The sequence below is a fragment of the Octodon degus genome, unplaced genomic scaffold (assembly GCF_000260255.1).
Source record: "Octodon degus isolate 3935 unplaced genomic scaffold, OctDeg1.0 scaffold00133, whole genome shotgun sequence".
Classification (NCBI taxonomy): Eukaryota; Metazoa; Chordata; class Mammalia; order Rodentia; family Octodontidae; genus Octodon; species Octodon degus.
The window spans coordinates 2,903,151-2,916,250 of NW_004524709.1; the positions used below are offsets into that span (position 1 = coordinate 2,903,151).

The 13,100-nt window shown below is 32.4% G+C and overlaps 1 protein-coding gene across 1 annotated transcript in view; it reads right to left on the minus strand.

The window, feature by feature from the left end:
• Positions 1–13,100, minus strand: part of Upf2 (UPF2, regulator of nonsense mediated mRNA decay) — a 132,911-nt gene that overhangs the window by 32,238 nt on the left and 87,573 nt on the right. The window contains exons 13-16 of the mRNA XM_004641272.3: positions 12,715–12,918; positions 11,361–11,636; positions 9,047–9,230; positions 2,952–3,091 (exon numbers count right to left, since the gene is read on the minus strand). Coding sequence (XP_004641329.1) covers positions 2,952–3,091; positions 9,047–9,230; positions 11,361–11,636; positions 12,715–12,918 — 804 coding nt within the window. The remainder of the gene's footprint in view (positions 1–2,951; positions 3,092–9,046; positions 9,231–11,360; positions 11,637–12,714; positions 12,919–13,100) is intronic.

Consider the following 13,100-nt stretch of genomic DNA (forward strand, 5'->3'; position numbering starts at 1 on the left):
CATGTAGGAAATGAATAGTTAATGTATTTTATTTTATATTGAATTTACTTTAAAGGTTTAAATCAGGACTTGTGAGAACCTGTAGTGAAATACCTTAAGCTGTTAACTATAAGGCGTGGAATAGGAGTCACTCAGTGAATTGGTTAAATGTTGTAGACTTCTTACGTCTGCATTTGTTACTGTGCTAATAAACCATATTAAAAACAATCAAAAAAATAAAAATAAAAAAAATAAAAATTACAAAGCTCAAGTCTATACACCAGGAAATTCATTTAGAGGAAAAATATCTTGCCATTCTTCAAATGAAGTATCTATAAAAACATTAGTCTTGTTTAATATCAGGTTTACTAAGGATGTTAGATTTAACAGATCCTGTTCATCTAATTAGTATAGCAGAAAACCCCAAAGACAACCATTAAGATTAGTCTGAACAAGGGCCAGCCTGATAGCTCAGCGGATTAAAGCTCCTGCTTAGACATAACACAGTGGCCGGCTGGGGTTTGACCCCAAACATGCCCTGTCAGCACAGCTCCTGGAGCATGCTGAGACAGCAGTTAAGACTGGGCATGGTAGCACACACCTGTAATCCCAGCACTTGGGAAGCTGAAAACAAGAGGATCACTATGAGTCCAATCTACATAGTGAGTCCATGTGGACCCTGTATCTCCTGTACTAAATGGATAAAAAAAAAAAAAGATTAGCTTGAATATATAAAAGGGAAATATTTTTTCATTTTCCTCTTTCGTCAAATTTCATAAGCAATTTAAATTGTATGATAGAACATTTGTATGATAATCTCATTTTGAAAACAAATAAATATAATGCTCATCTATTTTACCGAAACCAACTGCAGAAACATTCCAGTCTTAAATTTTTATTAATTTGCTTTATCTACTTTAAGGAATTTTAATAACTGGAAAGAAAAGTGGGTAGCTAATAATGGGAACACTAAGATATGCATTTCCATTGAGAATAGATACTAGCCCATTATAAAAAACACTATTAATGGCTATACCACCTATTCATAATCATTCATTAACACAATCACTCATTTTCAAGACTATCTATGGTAATCAAGTCATACTATATGTTCACTAATAATTACAGACTAAAGGAAATACAGGCCTGTAGATTTTTTACTTTTTTTTTTTTTTTTTTGCGGAACCAGGGGTTGAACTTAGGCCTTTGCACTTGCCAGGGAAGCTCTTATTCCACTGAGCCATCTCCCTGGCCCCGATTTTTTACTTTTAACTACAGAAGTTTTTAATTGTTTTAAATTACCAGATCCCCTTTGTCTTTAACTCTAATTGTGGCTTTAAAAGATCTACTTCATGAATTTTATGAAGCTATAAATGATTAGTATTCCTTTAAACATTAAGCAATATACATTCTCTATATTTATACTGGATTTACTCACATAATTTAAAATTTAAATTCACTTTGCTAAAACATTTAAACATTGCTTTCCAGTATTTATTTTTTTTCCATAATTTTATTGAGAAACAAATAGCAATGAGACAGTTTCAAATCAAATTGGTAGGACAGTTTCAATAATTAACACATTGCGGGGCTGGTGAGATGGCTCAGTGGTCTAAAGCACCTACTTAGAACAAGCTTAGCAAAGCACAGGGACCATGGTTCAATCCCCCAGCACCACATGCCAGCCAGCCCTGCCCCCTGGTGGGCTGAGCTGACCACACACACACACACACACACACACACACACAAATAAATAAAATAAAAAGAAAGCTTCTTTAAAAAAAAATAATTAACACATTGCATACTCTTTCTAGTGTCCAGTATTTAATTTAAATTGTACTTCTAAATTATTAAGTGATACTTAATGTTAAGTACCCAAAGAACACAAAAGTCACATACATTAAATAATGGTTACCATGTTCACCTTGTCAGCCCACATACTAGATTATAATGATTATGTAGTTTAATACATACATACTGTATATATACAGTCCAATAAACATTTTCTAACTTTCTGGTTTAAATTTTACTCTTCTGTACAGTGTATTGATTATCACAACTGTCCTATTAATCAGCTGTGAAACTGTCTCATTCATATTTATTTCTCAATAAAAATAAAATAAAATAAATAAATTTTACTCTTCTTAGCACTCTATTTCTACTTTTTAAAAAAGTTCTTATTTTTAATTTTATACTTTAAACATATATCAAGGTACAAAAACTAGTATAATGACTCCTACTTACCTGTTACACAACCTGACAATCATCAGGTCAGTTTTACTTCTTGTATAACCTAACTCATTCCCAAACTATTTTTAGCCTATGAAACAAATCCCATCTATCCTTGTACTTTGATGGAATGTTTAAGCTTAAGCAAGTTTAGAAAATATATAACAGTATTAAAACTATTAAGTTGGACCATATAAAAATGAAAGCTTAGCAAAAATAGTGGAGCAGCAATTTCATATGGTTTGGCCTCAGTCATAAAAACAAAATTTCAGATATCATACACTACTGGAACTACTACTGGAGAAAAAAATGAAAGCAAAGCTTATGCATACCTAAGCAGCAATTTTTGTTTTCAAGACTAAAACTGACAGGTTAAAAAAAAAAAAAATCCATATTGAACAGAGACCAAGGAGTTCCAACATGTGTGAGTCAGAGGCTCACTAGAGAGCTGTACCCATCCAACTCACCTTGAAAAACTCATATTCAATACAGAGATTAAGATATATAGGAAGATCAATACTTTTTCTTCGACTGTTAAACAAAAATCCTATGATAAGAAGTACCAAAATGTTTTTATTACTTCCTATAAAAATTTTTAAGGGATTTTGTAACAAAAATATATCACTAATTACATTTACTGTAATAAAACTACGAGGAAGATCATATATTATTTTTAAAAAGTCTTGGTTCATATAATCAAAGTACTCTAAATGTACCTATTTGCTATAAATAAAAGTCATCACCTCTTCTTCTGGCTCATTTACTTCACTTTCATTTCCAGACTGCTCTTCTGTTTCAGCTCCCCCTTCTTCTTCTTCTTCATCTTCTTCAAGATTTTCTCCTTCAGTAATAGCATCTTTTGACTCTTTGTCATTTACTAAGCCTTAAAATGAGAAGAAAAATGGAAAAAATACATTAAAAAGATAAAGGTCAATTTTCTATATTCATAACATCTCCTTTAAAAATATGTAATTCAATAGTCATTTCCTCAAAACAATGGCAAAAGATCAGAACTGAATACTGTGAGAAAAAAATGTAAATATTTAGTCCTACATTTTAACAGAGGAGCACTGATCTATATTTTAAGCATTAGTAAAGAGGAAAAAATATGTACAAAGTTTTTTGTTTTCTTAGTGCTTCAGTTATGCATGATCTTGTTTACTCTCAGATGACCAAAGGCCAAAAGTAGCCATACATAAGGTTCAGTCTCAAACACATTTAGGAAACAGACCTGGTCACACTCTATGAAATGGTTTTTCAAGAGTCTCTAAAAGCCCAAAGGTGTAAGTATAAAAGCACACATTTTAATGGAGAAAATACATTTGACTATCAATCTTCTTGTCTACAAACTAAGACAAGGAAGGAGGCAAACAAAACAAAACGGGTTTTGTCACACATAACCCATTTTTTTCCCTTAGTTATAGTACTCTCTTCTTCAGGGATCTACCTGTCATGAAGTTTCCTCTACCTCCCATGCCCAGGTTTTTTTTTTTTTTTAAACATCTTTTTTATTTTTATTTTATTTTTTGGTGGTACCAGAGATCAAACTCAGGACCTTGCATTTCCCAGGCAAGCACTTATTCCACTGAACTATCTCCCCAGCCCCCAGTTCTTTTTAAGTACTGTTTGAATTTCAGTCACTCTATTTTTAAGATGTACACAGATGTGGCCTCATTTGATTGGACTGTATCTCACTACTCTCCGCTAAGTCCTCCACAGCTGGCTCACTCTTCCCGTCATACAGCATATGTCTTCAAATCCTGCTCATTACTAACTATACTTTTCAACAGAGAATACTCTTCTGTATGGACTTCAAAATCATTCCATTCAAGTTCAGTGTTTTATTTCCTCTATTAAAGGAAAAGTCCTTTAATAGAAGAAATAAACGCTTCATTATTTTTGCTCCTGCTTGTTCCTGGAGCACTTGGAAAATTTTTAATAGCACTTTACACTGAATGTCATACCATGTGATTTTTTCCCCAATGATGTCATAAATGTTATATCAGATTGATTTCATACAATTTACTTTATACTGGAACTTAATAGAGGTCATATATTCATAACTACACAGTAGGTATATAGAAAATACTTGTTTATTAACAGAATCTTACACGACTAGAGCAGGAAAAAACTAATAAAGACATTTTTTTGTTTGTTTCTTTTTGTTTTTTGGCAGAACCAGGGATTGAACTCAGGCACTTGCACTTGCCAGGGAAGCACTTACTCCACTAAGCCATCTCCCCAGCTCCTAAATAAAGAGATTTAATCCTGTAATTGTATAAATAATGAAAGCCAGAGTTTGAATAACCAAGGCTAATCAACACAAAAGAAATTTACTCCAGTGTCTTAAATCTAAGCAACTCAATAAAATATGGAAGTAGAGTGATTAATGTATCCATATTCAATTTGAAAAGGAAAAAAAAAATATTACAAAGATTGGTGAAGATGAGAGACATTTTAAAAAGGGAAATAATGAGAAAAAGTGTTAGATTGAGATTTCATTAACTTTAGCATCTTCTACTTACTGTTTAACTAGTTTTCACAGGTACAAATAATGTTTTACATTTATATATTCACTGATACTTTAAAATGGGACTTGGGTCAACAATTTCTGACACTGCCAGTCAAGTGGAAGACCCAATACTATTATGGGCTACTGGACTCTTTTAGAAAATTTTGCTGAGTCTATACACTTATAATATTCAAATAATGGAACTTAACAAAAAAAAAAGGGTATACAGATAGATGAATGTCCATTTTGTATCTGTGTATTCAAAGTGGTTAGGATAGATACATAGTTACATTCTCTTAATGAATAGTGATTTGTTCTAATAGTGCTTGTAAAAAGGATATCATGTCCGCATCTTGTACAGCAATTTACCACTAGGAAGAATGTATGCAGTGTGTTAATTACTGAAACTGTCCTACCAATTTGATTTGAAACTGTCTCATTGTTATTTATCAATAAAATTATGGGAAAAAAATAAAATGGGACTATGAGTTACTAAAGGCAAACAAGGAAAGGGAGGAGTTTATAAACCTAAGCATTCTTGGTAAAATTATCACAGCAATGATAGGTTCATCTGATGTGAAATAGCTCCAGTGAAGTGTCATATCCACTGAAAATATGGATCGTGAAGAGAACTAAATATATTATAAATAACTGAATACTTTCAACTTGTAAGAAAATACATACTATTTCTAATACATTTCTTATTTCCTGCATGTTAGATTCCAAAACAATTTATGAATATTTTGCATTTGTTAAACTGCGTACTAATTATCAAGTTGCTTACCATTACATAAGCAATGTAGAAGACATTTAAAGGACACATAGATAACAAAATGCAAAATATAGACAGTGGAACGTAGTACTTGAGCATCAAAATAAAATGCATTTCTCTGAAACTGTACAGCCTAGTGCCTCAGTTTTTCTGTACAAAACACAAATGGTAATAATTTTAATACCTCCTTACAGATAGCTTTAATTTATACTCTCCTCAGTTCTGCCAAAAAAAAAAAAAAAAGAGAATGTTTTCTAAATTCTATCTTAAATAGAAAACTAGTGACTTAATTTGTTAAATGTGAACAATACTTTTGGCATTCCGGCAAACAAGCAGGATTCAATAAAAACAACTATTCCCTGCCCTCCCTTATTTGGACAAACTCATTTATCTAATAGGTAGTCTACTAATCAACTTGCCTGTATTCTTCACATAAATGACCATAAGTTGGCATAGGAATGATTTTTCTTTTAATTTTAGTTATTTCTCACTGTATGAATTTTTGTAAAAGACAGAGTCTAATTACATAGTTCAGACTGTCCTCAATTTTACTAGGCAGGCCTTGAACTCACTATGATCCCCTTGTTTCAGCTTCCTTAGTGCTGGGATTACAGGTATGTGCCACCACGCCTGGCTTCACTGTATGAAAATTTTAAATACTCAAATCTATCATTTTTTTATGCTTTTTTCTATTATTAAACATTGAAGGGTGCTGGGGAGATGGCTCAGTAGAATAAGCACTTCCCTGGCAAGCGCAAGAGTCTGAGTTCAATCCCCAGCTCCTCCAAAAAGGAAAGGAAAAAGAAAAAAATAAAAAAAAAATGGAAGAATCTTAACATTTCTTCAAATATCTGACAAATAACGATCTATTTTTCATCTTTTAAAAATAAACATTTAACTTTTTAATCCATCTGGTTCACCTGTTGTCTTTACCCTATTTTTAAGACTCCTAGGGTCATCACATATTAAACTGTCTTATTTTTAACTGAAATTATTTGTAGACTCTTAATTCTGCTCTACTGAATTTATTTCCAATTTACAAAATACACTCATTTGCTTTAAAATGTAATTTCTTTGTAAGGCTTTTCTCATTTTTACTTCTTTTTTTATAATTATATTTGTATCCTCTAAACCAAAATTAAACAACATTGCCTAAAATCACTATGGTTTTGTTCTTACATTTATAGAAAATGTCTTAGTAATGGTTTCCTGAGGAAATCAGAGGTACACTAAAAATAACATAAGAATATAACTTATAGAAATATAGAACTGGAAAAGAGCCTCAGTGTAAAACAAGAGGATTAAATAATTATGGCACATTTAAAGGAATACAGACTGTTAGAAAACCAACTTAAAAGAATCCCAGAAAAAATTATTAATATATTTAGTAGAAGCAATTAGTTATAAAACTGCAAATACAAAAAAATAAAAAAAGAATGTACATCAAAATAGTAACATGTGATTACCTTTCTATATATTTTCCAAGTATTTAAAAAATTTACAACACAAACATTACCAATAATATTAAGAATCATTTAAAAACATAAAGAAATGCTTTTAGTGTTTTTCCATGAACTATACTATTAGTACTGGATACCACAGAATTAAAATGATAATGATAAAGTTTTAGGTGCTTGAAAACAAAAAATTTCAAAGGTAAATACTACATTATCTGGGCCAGCCTGATAGCTCAGCAGACTAAAGCACCTGCTTAGGCAGAGCGCAGCGACCAGGGTTCTATCTCTAGCTTGTTGTGCCGGCCCTGCTTGCAGGGCGTGCTGAAATGGTGATTGAGACTGGGCATGGTGGCATGTGCCTGTAATCCCAGCACTTGGGAGGCTGAAAACAGAATCACTACAAGTCCGATCTGTACGGTAGCGAGACCCTGTAGAACCTGTCCTAATTACAGAAAAAACAAAACATAAAACTATTAAGTAGTTCTTATGAAGTATTTCAGAAAAAAAAAAAAAAATGTTTTTGAAACAGGGTCTCATTATGTAGATCAGGCTGGTGTTGAACTCAGAGTGATCTTTAACCTTGGCCTCCCAAGTGCTGGGATTATATGTATGTGCCATCACTTCCAGCTGGAAAATTGATTTAATTTCTGTATATACACATTTCCATTTTAATTTAAAATTAAAAACCAGATGAAAAGGGAGAACATGGGAGCACATGGAGTATAAATGCTACTACCTCTGGAGTTTCATATATAAATGATGACCTGTATTTTCTTATAACTCCTTAAGAGAAGTCTGGTGTGCTTTAACTCTGATCTACAAAGGACAAAACACAACTGTTCTTTTTAGCACCAAACTAGGTACCACAGTAATACTGGCTCATATTTTGATAAGAGTATCTATTATTCATGAATTTTGGAGGACAATAAGGCTATAACTTAACATTTTCAAGGAATACAAAGTAAAAGTAGGGCCGGGGAGATGGCTCAGTGGAATAAGCGCTTCCCTGGCAAGCGCAAGGGCCTGAGTTCAAGGCCCAGTTCCACCAAAAAAACAAAACAAAACAAAACAAAACAAAACAAAACAAAACAAGTAAAAGTAAGTTGGTCAATAATAAATACTGTGTTTGAAATGATCACTTATTCAACTAGCAATCTGAAAAAATGTTAATATTAGGACAAGATGAGTTGAGTAGCAGAAAAACAAAAACGAGTAGCACAGAACACAAAAGCAATAGTCTCCAAAAGAGGATTTACCTTTGGTGAAATAAACTCTACTGGTACATAATGTGATTTTTAAAAATAGTTTAAAGGCAAACAAAATCATAAATGCCTTCACCATGAAGAGTGGTTCTTTAGACATGCAATGCAATAAATTTATACAATTAGAATAACTGGTTAAGATAAAGATCTCCTAATGACAGATATGAATGTATGAAGTACAAACAGGAAATAAAACTGCGAACTATTCTGAAAACATGTCACTTTGAAATGACTACAATAAAACATGTCAAGAGCTATTAGCAAGCAAATCAGATTGGTACTGCTACATTTTGTTCATGTTACCTCTGTTGACAAAGCTAATAAGTTCCTACAGTCCTCTAGGGAAAGCTATTCATGTGCTAACTCTTCTCCCAGAAATATTTCTGGATACTGTGAAGTATACAAATGATGCACTAGTGGCAATTCTGCCAGTGAGTAAGGTCTGAAATTCTGTAGGGAGGATCCAAATTTCTAAATGGCACTACTTTCTAAAAGTCTGTAGCTTGCATATGCTTAGGGAATAACACTTCTTGAAAATCTGTTCAAGTGAGACATACTTTCACCAAAAGGAGACTTCATAGTACTAGCAACTGAAGATTTCCTGCGGACAGGATTGTGTTTTTCCATGACTATCACTTGCTTCATGTCCTATATGACTATTTTATTTCAATTTGAGATTACTTAATGAAATCAAGCATGTGATACAGGTCTTACCTAATACTATTAACATCCAACATATGAAACAGAAATGTATATAAATAGAAACTTTGGTAACATTATAAAGCAAATTCTAAAAACCATCTACCCAAATCACCTTCATTGTCTAATTGCTTACCTAGTTTTATTAAGTATTCTCGTTCCAATTCGTGTACCTGCCTGATGGATTCATCCAGAGAATTACAGAGTTTGATCTTTGGCCTTAGCAGTTCTAGCGTATCACTGATCATGTAATCTATATCAATAGGAAATGGATGATCTTTTGTCCAAACTTCCAAACTTTTTTTCCACCAAACGTAACGCTAATAACAAATGAAAAATAATTTAGCTAAATAAAATAACAAAAATATCTTAAAATAATAATTATATTATGATGTTACACAGATAACTAAGCTGAAAAGCTAAACAAGAAACTTGGTGCTTTTATTAATATCAACAGCTACAATCTTAATTCCACCTAGTATTTCTATTTCTACAGTTTTTGAGCCACTTGGTGACTTTCTTTTTAAATATCTTTTTACTGTAACTGATTATTTTAACACTAGGAAAAATTGTAAGTACTTAAATTTTTTCATATACTTGAAATCAAGGCAGAAACTCCACTATTGCTCAAAAAAGGAGTATCTAAGACAGATTCAAAGCCATAGTTTTAATAAATTTTATTTTCTTTATGCTACCTGCTTTAAAATATCAATTAAAATATTTGAAGATATGATTTTTAAAATATATCAAAATCAGGAATCATAAACGAGCATTCAATGAACATTTTTAAAATATTTTAAAATCAGTATTCATTAATGAGCATTCAATGAACATCTACTGTGTACACATCTTCCCTGTTTCCTCCTAACCTGGTTTCTTCATTCTTTGTTCTGACTCCTAAATTTACAACAGCTGAAAATGTAACCTAAGAACTTACCAGGACATGAACAAGTATCCCTTCTTGGTGCTTCACTTCTCTGCTCCCATTTGTGCTAGGTCCTTGACACTCAAATGTGTGGACCCTACCTGAGAGCTTTGTAGAAACATACTCTCAGGCCCTAACCCTAGGTAACGTGAATCAAAATCTGCACCTTAACAATATTCCCGGGGATGTGCATGCATATTAAAGTCAGCAGCACTATTCCAGAGATCCCTTCAACCTGTCTCAAACTTAACCTTACACTCTATGATCTAGATGCAACACAATGATCTCATCTCCCAGGTCGCATCCCCTTCTGATTTTATTCCCTAGATATCTTTGATACATTTTTCTGTTAATAATTAGGAAAATATTCTTGTCTCTTTCTGCCTATAGATTTTTCCGAGTTTCTTTTTTCTTAGTCTGGGACTACAGAATTCAACTAAGGACCCTCTTCTGAAAAAGATATGCAGGCTAATAGTTATAGTTGCCATTTTGCTTTTAAACATAGTATGAACTGAATGAAGACATTCCTTATATGCAACAAGAAATCTGACCCTCAAATTTGCAAACTCCTTTCCCCCATTTTTACTCATCATTCAGAAAATATGGGAGAAAAGTTTTCCTGTATCCTAAAGGTATTTCTAAGAGAAAGTTAACAAACTAATTCCCCCTGATTATTTACCCACAATTTAATACCAGTTACAATTTGTATATATTTGTGATGTCTCATGTTGTATTTATATCATGTTATACTATTACATCTACTTTATCAATAGGTACAGAAAATCACTCATGACTGTGATTATGCAGAATCATATACACTACTGGCATTTTATTCAGTAATATATTAAGCACTTGACAGTGAGCTATTCACTCTAATCAGTATTTATAAAAATGTTATGTTATGAGAAATACTGACTGGGCTCCAACCAATCAATCTACAAGTTAACTTATGGGATACAAATTTTATAGAAGTTGTGGGACTTCTATATTGTACTAAATTTAATGTGTATGGTACTTGTTTCAAATCACAAGTTTATATAATTAATCAAAATTAAAATACAGGAGGCACAACCAAGAACTTCATAAATAAATGAAAAAATGTTTCTGTGTTATAAATATAATTATTTTCTCCAAAGTAACAGCATTAAAATTAAATAAATTTAAACCTTTAGAAACAAAAATTTTGGCCACTAACTAGAACACAAATGAGCAAAGAATGTTACTAAATGTATACAAATCACAAATAATTCAATTAATAAATTACTGTATCAAACACTATAATGTATAATTCTACACCAAATCTATAAACTATAACAAAAATAATTCTCAAAATCAATAATTACAAAAGTTGCAAGCAATTACTATGTTTACATAATAGAATCCTTCATAAAAATTTAAATCCCTAAAATCACCTTTTCATGAATACATAGAACCTAATTATAAACATGTCTTATATTAATATTATAGCATTTCTATCACATGCAACGCATTAAAACATGCCAGCCTGCATATTCTGCTTAAATACCTGAAAATATACAAGGAAGCAATCAAGTTTTCGTTTACTGGAACCTCTGTCAAAGTACTGGCCACAGGTATCCAAAATAGTGCAGACTAGTCTAATTCTAAAAAGATGCTCAGGAGGGTCCAGTGCACTTGGAGAGCCATCAGAGTTAACACCAAATGAAGTAAAAGAATAGAGAGTTCTGAAAATAACAGCTGATTCCACCATTCGATAATTATAAAGTTCACCTAAAAACTTAGCACTGCTGATACGCCTCTGGTTAAATTTAGGTTGATTAACCTAAAAAAAAAAAAACACAAATTTTTATTGAACAGTAATAATGTATTTGATATCGATTACTCAAAGAACATAAAAGAGAGAAATAATGAGGAATTTACTCCTTTACTAATATGCCCAATTCTGGGTACCCTTTTACTCTCTAGGATATGGCTATTTTAAAAATGTTTTAATAAAAAGGACATACTATATATTAAATTAGTATTAGGCTATGATTACATGACTTATTTCTAAAACACTTAAAATGTAATTTTCTCTTATCAGACCCTCATAATTTAGTTTCTCTGCAATCTATGAAGAAACATGCACAAGTTTTACATTAAGAAGCACAGAGTTTCTATGTTTATAAACTTTTCTAGTAAGTTTATAAATTCTTATAATTTAAACCTCAACAGTAATCTAGAAATAAAAATTTAGTATCTCCTACAAAAATAAGATTAACAGAGTTCCAGAAAGTCAAAGAATACTTCAGTGCAAGCTTCTCATTAATAAATGACTAACTCCATGGGGCTGGGGAGATAGCTCAGGGGTCTAAGTGCCTGCTTGGCAAGTACAAGGAGCAGAGTTTGATCCCTGGCACCATATGTCATGCTGGCCTTGGAACCCCAGGCACACCATACCAGCCACCAGACAGGGATGTGGTGGCACATGCCTGTAATCCCAATGCTGGGGAGGTTGAGACAGGAGGATCACTATAAGTCTGAGGTGCACAGCAAGACCTTGCACCAAATAAACAAACAAATAAAAGATATATATTTTTTTAAATTAAAAAAAAAAAAACAACTCAAAAGGGATCAGAGAAATAGCTCAGTGGAGTAAGTGCTTGCCTGGCAAGCACAAGATCCTGAGTTTGATTCCTGGTACCACACACACAAAAACAAAAACAAAAACCCCAAAATGACTAACTCCATAGTAGTAGTAGTAGTAGTAGTAGTAGTAGTAGTAGTAGTAGTAGTAACAGTAGTAACAGCAGCAGCATGTGGTACCATATGGGGAAGGAACAGTCCCTCAAACTAGGATTTAAAGATTATTTGTACTTCATTAACCCTAACTTGGTAACTTTAAAGAAAATCCTGGTTACCTCCATTCCCAATCGAATGTCTTCTAAAACTCCATCCACAACATGAATCCCAACATCCTCTTGGTAGAGCACTAATCCTGCTAAAAGGTTGGCTACACAGTGAATGCTATTGTATTTCACATTCCAGATGTTTATCATACAACAAATAACATAGTCTTTCACTTCCTGGTCCTGCCAAGGCAACTTTCGCATCTGTCTCAAAACCTGAATAAAGAGAATTTTGTTTAAATTATTAAAATAAACACACAGTAGTCTGAACAAATAATATAGGTACTTTCTTATTGTTGTACATATACAGGACATAAATTAGGAAATACTTGTGAGCTTTATCAGCCTCTTTAACAGAGAGGAAAAGTGAGATTTTCTAATTATGACAAAATTTATTC